The following is a 14,036-nucleotide window of genomic DNA, read 5'->3' as shown; positions in this document are numbered from 1 at the left end:
TAAAAATAATAATATTAATAGTACTGGTACGCTTATATAAAAATAAAAACTCCAAACTTAAACTTGTAATGAGTTTTGTGTGTAGAGTCAGAAACAGACCGAAGCGTAAGAGTTGTTTTGTTTTGTTTTTAAGAGTTTATAAATCGTATTACATTTCTAAGATGTACAGTGGGAAACAGACATCTACGAATGTCAAGCTTTTTACTGACGGTTAATTATACTTTTATAAGAACGGTGTTCCGGATCCAGGACATGTATTGGATTTAATAGCTTCTTAATTAATAACGTGGATCGTAATTATTATAATAATCGTAGTTAATCATTATTGATCAAAATTGAAATTTTCATTATCATGAAAGGGTCATAAGAATCATGACCCTCGACTTGATCAGCAGCTTGATCGATCGGGATCGAAGCTCTCCGTCTTACAGTTCTATCGAGATATAATGATACGGTCAATTCCTCTCTTCAATGATAAAATTATAGACCAAGAGTTGACGTTAACTAGCTCCGATTCCTCTAATCAAATTAAAAACTAGCAGAGATTCATTTTGCACAAAAAGCAAAAAAACGAAACCAAAACTACAACCATCGAAGCTGGTTCTTGGGACGGGCTTGAGAGGTAAGTGTTGTCATAAAAATATTGTGGGTCAGTTTCGTAGACCGTCATGGATGTGTTTTTTGGAAGCACGTGAACCTCCATTACCTTTTTAACGCTACCAAAAGATGTGTTTAGTTTCCTCACAATAACTTTAGGAGGTCAAAGGTTTCATTTTAGTAATCTTAGCCTTCGCTTTGTAGATAATGGTGTACCTTTGAGTTGGCTTGGAATGCGGTGCGACCTCTCCATGATGAAAATGAACATTATTTTCTTTTAAATGTTGTAACTTTTGACTTAACAGTAAATAGCGCTTTTCATTTTTCCACGAGTCTACTCTTTACGAGGACTACAATGCTCAGGAAATTCCGAGAAATCAAACATGCACTTGAAAAACATCGTCCATTGCGACATGATACGATGAAATACTACTGGTTTAGCATACAAAAACATTTTTTTATAGTTCTCAATATATATTTCTTTCATTATCATAAATTTTCTTCACAACTCTGTCGCCTTAGTGGTCATATAAGAAACACGAAAATATAATTTGATCATAGATACCCACCTCATATTTGAAATAAAATCTACACATATACATAATAACCTCTCTCAAGTTAGAGTGGTTCACATGTCGGAAAGCGAAACGTCTTAAACCATCTGTTACGCGACTAATTATAATTCGAAACTGCTTACCTTAACTGACTTTACTCATTCACTTTCTTCGCGGAGCCACATCAATGACCTAAACGTTGTTATTGTATCGATTGACTTTATCAATAATGTTCCGTCCACTGCTGCTTTTGTTGTATTTCAGTCGAACTTTATGAGCTGTGGATTGAGCAAAACGCGTCGTCGGCAACGGATATGGCAAATACAGTGTGGTTATTATTATACACTCTTTTAAATTATGGAAATCTCTAAGGGACTAGATTAGGAATATTTGGTTTAAAAATATAATAGGTCTACTACTAACTTGTTATGACAAATATAATTTCAAACGCTTTTACACACAGTTCATCGGTAAATCTACGGGTTCACAACACTAAAATCAGAGTTTCGATTCCTCTCCATGGATACAGCAATTAGCCCGATGTGTCTTTGGTATAAGAAAAACATACATACAAAGTACTAATTCAGTACCATTAGGCCACATTTCAGTGGTCTAAATAATACAATCTATTACTACTTAACTTGGTTTCATATTCTTAATCAAGTACTGGAATAAGGTATTAACAAATACAAATACGTAAGTTTCATTAATACCAAGAAATTAATAAAATGGATTGGAACGCTTAATTTAACATCAAAGTAAACTATCAAATAATCTTTAATAACGTGTCAGTTTCGGAATCAATTTGTCAGATTTGTGTAAAATATATTTATCCAGAAAGCATGTCTGACAAAGTGCAAGGGTCCTGTCAGACTGGCTGTAATTGTTCTAAGATAATAGCTGGCGAATCATTTTTTTTTTTAACAACAGTGTTCCAAGTGTTGAAGTGAGCGATAAAGATAACGTAAGTTCCATATTCTTGTTTAATAATTCAGGTCTAATAATAGACCTGAATAAAATAAAATTGCGTTTACGTTCGTTGTTTTATTCAAGGTTTCATTTTAATGAAGTTCGCTACAAAATTATTTTTTAACGGTAAGTAACTTTCAACTTTCATGTATTGTCAATCTCTATAGAATCATGTTACTTGTGTTTAGAAAAGCAAGCGTTTATTTTGATATGCGTAGCTTCAGGACTTTCTAAGAAAAATAAGTTTCTTTCTGATTTAATACATATAATGATAGCCAGTTATTGCTTTGTAAGTTATTCCTGGTTAATTACATACACTTTAGCGGCATGTCTTTCAAAAAAAATCTCTTTCATAAACTTTCTTGATTTCTTAACGTTTAATATTTGCGTAGTTTGTTCAGGCTGTGCACGTTAATGGATGATAAAATATGATATGAGGTTAGAATTCGAGGAACTTCAGTATATATTTAAATTATTAAAATTCATACACGTACAATGTCTAATAATACACAGTCTTCATTGAAACCGATCAATGATTTTGAAAGTCACTCGACATAAGCTAAAGACAACGTGAAACCACTTTGAAACGCGTGGAGTGACTTTTACAACCGTTGATCGGTTTCAATAAATATTTTAATTATAACGCATTGTTTCATTTGTGGGTTTTAAAGTAGCTTATCTAAGTACTAGGTAAACAAATTAAAAACACAAAAAAAGATCACAACATCACTCGAGACAATTAAAATGATTAAATTTCAAAGAAGCAAAATCAATTACTTTTAAATTACGGGTTACAAATTAGACAATTAAAAGATGGTTCAACTTTTTCCAAACTGGCAGACGTAACAGCTCGAGAGGACCAACTTGAACTGAACATTCTTTAGCTGAACATCACAATAAGGCTACTTATTGAACAAATTGTCTTACGATTATTCATATTGTTTATAACTCCCAGAAACTAACACAGTTAGCTATTTCATATTACATTCAACACTAGTGAATCAAATTCACTTGAGCTTTCAGGGTTGTGAAGAAAACCTTACCAAAAACAAGTAGCCGTGAAACCAAAGCATATGTTTACAGTTCAACATCACCCAAATAAAGAATAAAAAAAATAAAAAATATAACAATCGAAAAAAAAAAGATTTAAATAGAAATACACAATTTAAGTAAAGAAGCAAATCTAGATATTCAGATAACATCAAACAAATAGACAACGTTGGACAGTCAAAGAGCAAAAACACACAGATAAACCTAGATATTCAGATAACTTCAAACAAATAAACAAGGTTGGAAAGTAAAAGAGCAGTAAACACACAGATAAACCTGGATATTCAGAGACCTGAAAACAAACAGTCAATGTTAGACAGTCAAAGAGCGGAAACACACAAATAATCCTAGATGTTCAAAACAACTGCTAACAAATAGACAAGGTTGGACAGTCAAAGAGCGAAAACACACAGATAAACCTACATATTCTCAAAACTGCAAACAAATAGACAAGGTTGGACAGTCAAAGAGCAATAAACATACAGATAAACCTACATATTTAGTGAAGTTCAAACAAATAGACAATGTTCGACAGTCAAAAAGCACTAAACATACAGATGAACCGAGATATTAAAAGAACTGCAAACAAATAGACAAGGTTGGACGGCCAAAATATAGTAAACACACAGATAAACCTACATTTTCAAAGAACTTCAAACAAATAGACAACGTTGGAAGTCAACGAACAGTAAACACACATATAAACCTAGATAATCAGATATCTTTAAACAAATAGACAATGTTCGACAGTAAAAAAGCACTAAACAGACATAAACCGAGATGTTCAGAGAACTGAAAAAAAAAAAAAAAGACAATGTTAGGCAGTGAAACAATGGAAACACCTAGATAAACCTAGATATTCAGATAACTTCAAACAAATAAACAGCGTTGGACAGTCAAAGAGCAGTAATACACAGATAAACCTAAATATTCAGATAACTTCAAACAAATAAACAGCGTTTGGGAGTCAAAGAGTAGTAAAAACGCAGGTAAACCTAGATATTCAGAGAACTGCAAACAAATAGACAAGGTTGGACAGTCAAAGAGCAGTAAACACAAAGATAAACCTAGATAGTGAGATAACTGCAAACAAATAGACAATGTTAGACAGTCAAAGAGCACTAAACACACAGATAAACCGTGATATTCAGAGAACTGAAAACAAATAGACAAAGTTGGACAGTCAAAGAGCAGTAAACCCACAGATAAACCTAGATATTAAGATAACTGCAAAAAAATAGACAATGTTAGACAGTCAAAGAGCAGTAAACCCACAGATAAACCTAGATATTAAGATAACTGCAAAAAAATATACAATGTTAGACAGTCAAAGAGGACTAAACACACAGATAAACAGAAATATTTAAAGAACTGAAAACAAATAGACAATGTTTGACAGTCAAAGAACGGAAACACCTTGATAAACCTAGATATTCAGATAACTGCAAACAAATAGACAAGGTTGGACAGTCAAAGAGCAGTAAACACACAGATAAATCTAGATATTCAGATAAATTAAACAAATAGACAAGGTTGGACAGTCGAAATGCAGTAAACACACAGATAAACCTAGATATTAAGATAACTGCAAAAAAATAGACAATGTTAGACAGTCAAAGAGCACTAAACACACAGATAAACCATGATATTCAGAGAACTGAAAACAAAAAGACAATGTTAGTCAGTCAAAGAGCGGAAACACAAATATAATCCTACATATTCAGAAAACTGCAAACAAAGAGACAACGTTGGACAGTCAAGAGGAGTAAACATACAGATAAACCTAGATATTCAGATAACTTATAGATCTTCAGATAATATCTAGATATTAAGATAACTGCAAACAACTAGACAAACATGGACAGTCAAAGAGCGGAAACACACATAAAATTACATATTCAGATAACTGCAAATAAATAGACAAGGTTGGGCATTCAAAGCGCAAAAACATACAGATAAACCTAGATATTCAGATAACTTCAAACAAATAAACAAGGTTGTACAGTCAAAGAGCAGTAAACACACAGATAAACCTAGATATTCAGATAACTTCAAACAAATAAACAAGGTTGTACAGTCAAAGAGCAGTAAACACACAGATAAACCTAGATATTCAGATAACTTCAAACAAATAAACAAAGTTTGGACAGTCGAAGATCAATAAACACAGATAAATTTAGATATTCAGATAGACAGTGTTAGACAGTCAAGAAACAAAAACACACAGATTAACCTACATATTCACAGAACTTCAAACAAATAAACAAGGTTGGACTGTCAAAGAGCGGAAACACACAGATAAACCGAGATATTCAGATAATTTCAAACAAATAAACAAGGTTGGACTGTCAAAGAGCGGAAACACACAGATAAACCGAGATATTCAGATAATTTCAAACAAATAAACAAGGTTGGACTGTCAAAGAGCGGAAACACACAGATAAACCGAGATATTCAGATACTTTCAAACAAATAGACAAGGTTGGACAATCAAAGAGCAGTAGACACACAGATAAACCGAGATATTCAGATAACTTCAAACAAATAAACAGCACAGTCAAAGAGCAGTAATACACAGATAAACCTAAATATTCAGATAACTTCAAACAAATAGACAAGGTTGGACAGTCAAAGAGCAGTAAACACACAGATAAACCTAGATATTCAGATAACTTCAATCAAATAGATAGTGGTAGACAGTCAAAGAGCAGAAACTCAGATCTACCTTGTTGGTCAGAGAACTACAAACAGACAAAGCTAGATAGTCAAAACTCGAAGGCCACTAAGAAAAAAAAATTCCCAAAAGAAATACACAAAATATGCAAATAGAAATAAGTGCTGTACACGCATAACGTAAAAAAATAAGTTTCCCACTAGTACAGCGATAAGTATACAGATTTTTGACGCTCGAATCATGGGTTCAATTCCTTCAATGAACTCAGCAGATAGCCTAATGTGGCTTCACTAAAAGAAAACACACAGACATAACATCAAAATAGAAATGATGAACTTAACTAACTAAATAACCTAAAGGTATAAATAAAGACGTTTATATTAAATTATAAGGATAGACCTGCATAAGAACAACGAACAAATAACTAAACACAATTATAGGCACACGAACTTCAAAATAATGAGAAACAGAAACGAAGTGGGCAAAGGAGAGATTAGTGATGCAGAAAGATTGAAACACAGAGTATATTACAACATATAACTGTTGACAGAAATATAGAATAAAAACAATCAGAAATAAACAAATAAATAAACCATACACAAGAGTACAGGTACAGGTACATATAACTGTTGACAGAAATATAGAATAAAAACAATCAGAAATAAACAAATAAATAAACCATACACAAGAGTACAGGTACAGGTACATATAACTGTTGACAGAAATATAGAATAAAAACAATCAGAAATAAACAAATAAATAAACCATACACAAGAGTACAGGTACAGGTACATATAACTGTTGACAGAAATATAGAATCAGAAATAAAAACAATCAGAATAAAAAAAAAATAAACAAATAAATAAACCATACACAAGAGTACAGGTACAGGTACATATAACTGTTGACAGAAATATAGAATAAAAAACAATCAGAAATAAACAAATAAATAAACCATACACAAGAGTACAGGTACAGGTACATATAACTGTTGACAGAAATATAGAATAAAAACAATCAGAAATAAACAAATAAATAAACCATACACAAGAGTACAGGTACAGCGAGAGACCGGCAAGATAGTTCAGGTAAATAAACAGGCTGAATATTTGGAGAGAGAGAAAGCGAAAATATGTCATGAAACCCTAGAGAGACCGAGAGATTCCAAAACATACTTGTGGTCAGAATACATTTAGTCATAAATTATAATTAACTTAAACAAAAGAAAGGCTTGTAGTAAAATAGATTTATATAAAGTATCTTCCAGTAAAGGCTAAAATAATCTATGCAGAAATATAACTCGTAGAAACTTAAACAGATGAAAAATATTGAAGCAAACTTACTGACATCAGTCACACTTTAAACACGCTGGGATCGAAACAAAACACGTTAAATATGTGAGAATAAAACGAGATTAAAAGTCACCTATAGAGACAGAGAATAATGAATAAATATCAAAGTAGAACCACAATACCAAAGTACGTAGTGTAACAAGCACAGGGTTAGATAGCTAAACAAGAGACTGGTATACACAGAAAGGTATTTAACACGTTGGCAAACTAATGTTACAGATACATAAAACAACACACTAGAGTAGCTCTTAACACATGTGAAAAAGCAAGCAAACAAACTCAACATACATACACAACACATACCTGACACTGCAGAGCTATTAAAACACACATCATTAAATTAAATAGAATCATACCATTACTGTTGACATACAACAGACGGATTGACAATATAAATATGAATATACAGGGGAACATAGCGAGTACAACCTGACGGCAGGAGATATACAGGGAGACACAGTGAGTACAAACTGACGGCAGGAGATATACAGGGAGACACAGCGAGTACAACCTGACGGCAGGAGATATACAGGGGAACACAGTGAGTACAAACTGACGGCAGGAGATATACAGTGAGTGCAAACCAACGGTTACAAATATACAGGGAGACACAGTGAGTGAATCCATAAAAGAACCTCATTAGCCACATGAAGTGGTAAGTACGTTCTAATAAATTTATTTTCTTCTAAAATGTCAAAGATGTTAATGAGAATTTGTTGTGACATAAAACCATCTTTTTATTATCCCTCGAGCATGCATGCACGCTCTGATTATGCTCTGCAAAACTATTTTAAATATTAACTGTAACAAATGCTTCAGATTGAAGTCACTACAAGTTTCATGAAGTGAAAAAACATAATAACTCCAATGGCTATTTTAAACAGAAATCATGGAAAAGAGTGTTTTGAGGCAAGGTTACGAACTACCAGCGCTAAAACTCAGGGTTAGATCGGTCCTCGTGTGGCTTTGAGCTGAAACTAAGAAACTAAACAAAGGAACAGAAACTAGATATCAAGATAAATTGAACAAACTATAAATTCTAACTGCTTTCATTGCTAAACAGTCGAAACTTATTTTAGGTTGAGGCTTGCTTGGCATTATGTTAAAAATATAGTTCTAATGAGAAATTAAATTTCCAAGTACTCGACTGAGTTAATCCTTGTTAACGATTTTCAAACATTTATGTCCTTTATAACCAAGAATATTTATTAATAACTTCAATGCCGCGAGAAGTGCGTGTTTTATATATCCTTAAAGAGATAAAAAAATACAATTGGTTAACCACAGGCGTTTGAAAAAGGCAAAATTCTTTTAAAACATTATTACTGTTCACCACACACTTTTTTTTTTGCTTTTCCAAATTGATTCTATGTTATCGAAACTCAATCACAAAAAACAGGAGGTTGGAATCTGAAATATCTCTCAGACAAAGATGAAGGAAAAGCCAAGAAAACATGGAAGAAAAGTTGTGGCTATTTCTGGACACGGTTTACGAGTTCCACCTGATTAACTTCTATTTATTTGTCTATTCACTATCTTAATAACTAAATAAATAAAGTTATCAAAACTTCATCTTAATAATTAATTAAATAAAAGATGGCATATCATAAAATAAATATAATAAAGGTGAGGTTGATATAAGATAACATTTTGTAACAGATGTAATGAATTTATGCAAATAACCGCCATTTTGAACTGAATACAATTCTCAAATCTTTCAGGAACGTCTCTGGCAACTAGACTGTACGGGAAAATTGTTATTCAAAATAAACACGTGCAATCACGCACTGAAAGAATATTACAAAATTAAATATCTGTTTACCGAACAACAGAGCAACTTGTTTAACACAAGATAACAGACAGTAGTGTAGATACGTTTTAAATGTATACTAACAATCATGAACAGTTTTCAGTACTAGCAACCATGATTATTTTCGAGCATTAATGTTACTGAGGAACAGTTTCCAGGACAATTAACAATCATGAACATTTTCGAGGACTACTAATAAGTGTGAGGAACAGTTTCCAGGACTACTAACAAGCATGAATATTTTCTAGGACTAATAAGTGTGAGGAACAGTTTCCAGGACTATTAATAATCTTGAACAGTTTCCAGGACTACTAACAGTCATAAACAATATCAAGTTGTTTGTTTTTCTACTCAGCACTTCTCCAGCGTCAGAGTTATAGAGTTGTATATATATGTATATATTTAGGTAGCTGAACCAAAGATATCTCTGACCTGATATAACTTCAGTAATACTATCTTCTCCCGTTTCAAAGTTTTTCTTAGTTTTCAAGTTTCAAATGGGTATCCCTTTACAGTTTAGAAATAAATAGCTGTATCTACCATTGTATGACTCCATTTATCTGCGCTTTATACCATATTGTAATTTCTCCAATTTTCAATTCTCTTAATATATCATCTCCAGTTAATAAATCAAATTATAAATATGTTTTAACAGACTTGTGTACAGAGACATCATTGTATTAGTATCACGCTGTTATTGTATTTAAAAATTTTAATTTTAATTTTACATATGAAAAGACCTACTTACACTCTACGTCTGTCTTACATAAGATTAGTCGCCACATAAACGCAACCACCAACCATAGAATAGCCCGTCCTATATCTCTTCTCGACATTGTAAGGTGATTTCAATGTTTCTTTTTATTCGTAGCGCTAAATACCTCGCAATTCAAAGCTCTTATTTTACAATTTTTGCACATATGAATTTATGGAAAATACAAACTATAGCATACAAAGACTATTTTCTTCTTAATGGTCAAGGTTCGGATAAAAAAATTAACAGATCAGATATTTTTAACTGACGTTTTTCTTCTGTTTCTAAAAAACTGAAATCTAACAAACGAACTATGTGCACTTCGAGCTGAGCCGCGTCTACTAAAACTTCTGTTAGCTCTCTGCTTCTATTTGTTACTGGCTATATGCCAAGTGACGAACGTGCAGCGACATCTAATGGATAAAAGTCGCGCAAGTGGCGGTTACGAATTTCAGGCAAACAACATGATGATATATATTGTACAGAATGATAATCAAAGCACCAATAAACACGAGAATAAAACACATACTAACGTCGAATTACCGTTAAAGATTTTATAACAAAAATGAGGTACGGGTACTGCTAAGTTCTCGGCAAATTTCTAGTTAAATATTAAAAAAAATATATTGTTATTTTATCAGAAAACTTCATCATAATAACAACATGTTTCACCTTCCCGGAGAGTATACGGCTCATTAACATTCGTGAACTTGTGCATGTATCAGAAAGGTTAATCAAACAAACAGTTTACGTAAGCAGCAGTTTGTTTTCGCAGTTAGAGACCAGTGTTTGCACTGGCGCATTTCATAAATTATTTTCTGCTGGAAAAATAAAAATATTAAAGAACGCACGTGTATACAATTTAATGAATTAATTATAAAGTTTGTTTTTTCACGTGTTCTCTGACGTCATCAGGTTGTACCTGTTATAATTTGCTTCACATATTACTTTGAATCACAAGCTGTTACGTGCTATATATATTATCATATATTATGTTAATTTCATACGCTGGCGTTGTTGTAATTTCAATGCTAAAAGTATTTTCTCAGCGCTTACCTCAAAACACCAAAATAGGGTAAACTTGTTCGTCTATAACATAAATATAACCTGCACAAAAGCATGTATTAATAATTTAACATGTTCTGATTAATGCATACTAGCTTCAAATGATATCCCATTAACAGTGTTAAATGTATTTTCTGTAATTAAAAGTTCCCCACACAGACACGATCTCTGAGATTTAGTCCTCAAATGTTCGGTCTTGCCTTATAACTGTTGTGCTTTCTGGAAATAATTCTTCATTACTGTAAACCCACTTAAAGTAAAAATGTACATCAGAACGACTGGTACGGATATTAACACTTTTACTAATAAAGCAGAAAACAATGTTTCAAACTCTCTTTGTTAACCTGAAGATGACCTCATAAGATCGAAACGTTGTTCTCTGCTTTATTAGTAAAAGTGTTAATACCCATACCAGTCGTCTGGAGATACATTTCTGGAAACAAATTATTAACTATTCCCATTTTGTGTTTTTGTCTGAGTTCAGTTAACTTAAACCATTTCTTTGATGGAGATAATACGAATAATCGAAAACTGGATACAAGTATTTGCCATAAACTTTATAAAAACAGTACTTGAGTCGAAAAACATTAAACCATATTAGTGATTTAACCGCAAAATTTTGCTTTATATTACAAGCCTAACGCGGAGTTCTTTTTTTTATAAATTCGTGAAATACAACATTCACTTAAGTTTCTGACTCCTTACCGAGTGAAGTTTTGTTTTTATTTCCCGAAGGTGATTCACAGATTATTGCAGCAAAGCGTACACCATTGTACGATGAATAGAAACCCCATCATTGACGTACAACAATAATCCATCCACAACGTTGGTATTCAGAGAAACTCTCGGGAAATGTTGACGGCAGAAGTGCAAATATATCTTTCGTTTATTTTGTTGTCTGTATTGATCAAATACTACCTCGAGCTAATAACGTTGCAGTGTTTATTGTTACTTGCGTTCTGTATGCTTGAGAAACTCATGTGAAGGGTAGCTTCGTTAACGACAGTGACAGGAAAGACACAATAAAAGTAGTCAAGTTGGTGAAATTCCTTTTCTCTTATTGCTGGTAGGACACTTCTGGAAGATAAACCTTCGAAGCGATGGCTTATGAATGCGCGCTATTTTCACAAAATCCTCTTCTCGGCGTCTAAATGAACTATTAAACAAAGCGACTATCTTTTATAGTATTCGAAATCTATACTATTCCGCATCGATCTGAAGGGTTTCTTTAACCAGAGCGATTGCATTCACACCTTGTGATTGAAGATTGAAGTGAAAGATCACGTAAGAAAAATACGTTTTTTTTTAATGAAATGTTTTCAAACACTGGTTTTAAACGTTGAGTCCCTGGAACGAAACGTAAAGAAAAATAACGTTATATGGAATGTGCAAAACCGTTCTTTCAAAGAACCTAGGTGCTGAGATCTACGCCATTTGCACTGTGCTTTCATCAAGAATACCGATTATATTATTATACAATCATTCAAAGAAGTGTGTTTTTCATTTAGCACAGCAACATCGGGCTATCTGCTCTCTAAACCGAGGGAAATAGAACCCCTGATTTTAGCGTTGTAAATCCATAGAGTTACCTGTGTACCAGCGGAGGACCATTCAAAGACGTTATTGGTCGGTTAGTGACAAACCCACATAACTATTATACGAAATATATTGTAACTTCAATTAATACGAAACAATTCTGAAAACAACAAAGTAGATACGAAACAAAACGTGTTTATATCTTCTTTCATATACATATTATTATCAATATTTCTCCCAGCTATCAGGAGTTAAAATCAATCTTTCATTGGTGCAATTGGCTAAAATATCTTTAGCTAATATCAATTAATTTGTTTGTTAGTTACATATTAATGTTTTTTTCTTTCAAATTCAACCTCTAAACAAATATAATTCTGTTTGAAAAGACCAAAGACTTGTTAAATAAGAACTGTGTTCAGTAAGGCCTAACAAAGTCAGTTCTTACTTTATGTAGTGAAGCTTAACTAAATCTGTTCTTAGTTCATATAGTACGATTAACTAGGTCTGTTCTTTATACAGTTGGGTTAAGTAAGTCTGTTCTTACTTGATGCAGTAAGGCGAAATAAATCTGTTCTTACTTGAGTAAGGAAGTACATTTTGCTAATATAATAAAAATAATTAAAAACAATGATTTATAACTGGTTTATTTTTGTCTCAACACACTGCATTTTTCGACAGAATATTGGATTGTCTTTTTCGTATTTTTTAGTGTATTTGTAGTATATCTTTAGTATATTCCCCCCAAAATAAATCACTTTATTGTGCTTATAAATCATTGTTTGCTAACTTATCATTAAAGTCTGTTTTTAATCAGCGATGGCGAGATAACCCACTTTTAGAGAAATAATTATATATGTAAAAACGGCTCGCTGGGTAGAAAATATTTTACGTAGAAGAGCAATCAACGTTTCGATCTTTTACGGTCATCGTCAGGTTCACAAAGAAAAAAAAGAGGTAACTGACCGGAATTTCGTTTTTCATAAAATCATACACAGTGTTCACAGTACGTAACTTTTTACACGTGCGGGATGACCTGGGGGCTTAGAATACTCGACTTCGCTCAGCGTGTTCGAATACTGTAGAATGTACTCTATCTTTCAGAAGAGGCAGCGTTATAATGTGACGGTCTTTCTCACTTTTCGTTGATAAAAGGTAGCCCCAGAAGTGTACGATGAGTGATGCTGACTAGCTTCCTTTCTTATAGTCTATCATTTCAAAATTAGCTATGGCTCGTGCAGATATCCCTCGTGTAGCTCCAAACAGAATTCAATAAACCTGTTACATTTTAATGTTTCTACATTACATTCATTCCTCTACTGGTAATAATGGAGCAAAAACTACCACCAAGTCTTATGTCATTACTGTTTGATCTAATAGCGTGATTTGACAGTCACCCTTATAACACACCACTAGACTCAAAGTGTGGCGCACGATACGATGTTTCGTAGTCTCACACGCTATTCGTTAGGTGACTTATAACTGTGACTCATTTATTGACTCATCAAGCATTAAGAATGAGGTAATTAATCCTATGGGAGAAAACACCTTGTTTGAGAAACATGTTATCGAATGTCATCGAAAAACACTAATATTGTTTCTTCAACACCGAATGAACCTGAAAAATTGAAAATTGTCTGTTTTGTATCTTTCTACTATAGCCGTATTTCATACATAT

General features: G+C 32.8%; 1 protein-coding gene across 6 annotated transcripts in view; it reads right to left on the bottom strand.

Annotated features, from left to right (window-relative positions):
- Positions 1–10,097, bottom strand: part of LOC143231660 (synaptogenesis protein syg-2-like) — a 243,938-nt gene extending 233,841 nt beyond the window's left edge. For 5 of the 6 annotated variants that reach the window (XR_013017101.1, XM_076466227.1, XM_076466226.1 and 2 more), the window contains exon 1: positions 9,755–10,097. Coding sequence is in view for 4 of the 6 variants with exons in the window: in XM_076466227.1 (XP_076322342.1) it covers positions 9,755–9,842 (88 nt within the window). In the remaining 2 variants the exon portion in view is untranslated. Of the gene's footprint in view, positions 1–1,294; positions 1,430–9,754 lie in introns of all 6 variants that reach the window. The other variant, XM_076466229.1, reaches the window with a different exon arrangement.
- Between the last annotated feature and the right edge of the window lie 3,939 nt (positions 10,098–14,036).

The sequence above is a fragment of the Tachypleus tridentatus genome, chromosome 11 (assembly GCF_004210375.1).
Source record: "Tachypleus tridentatus isolate NWPU-2018 chromosome 11, ASM421037v1, whole genome shotgun sequence".
Taxonomy (NCBI): domain Eukaryota; kingdom Metazoa; phylum Arthropoda; class Merostomata; order Xiphosura; family Limulidae; genus Tachypleus; species Tachypleus tridentatus.
This window is presented reverse-complemented; position numbering and strand designations above follow the sequence as displayed.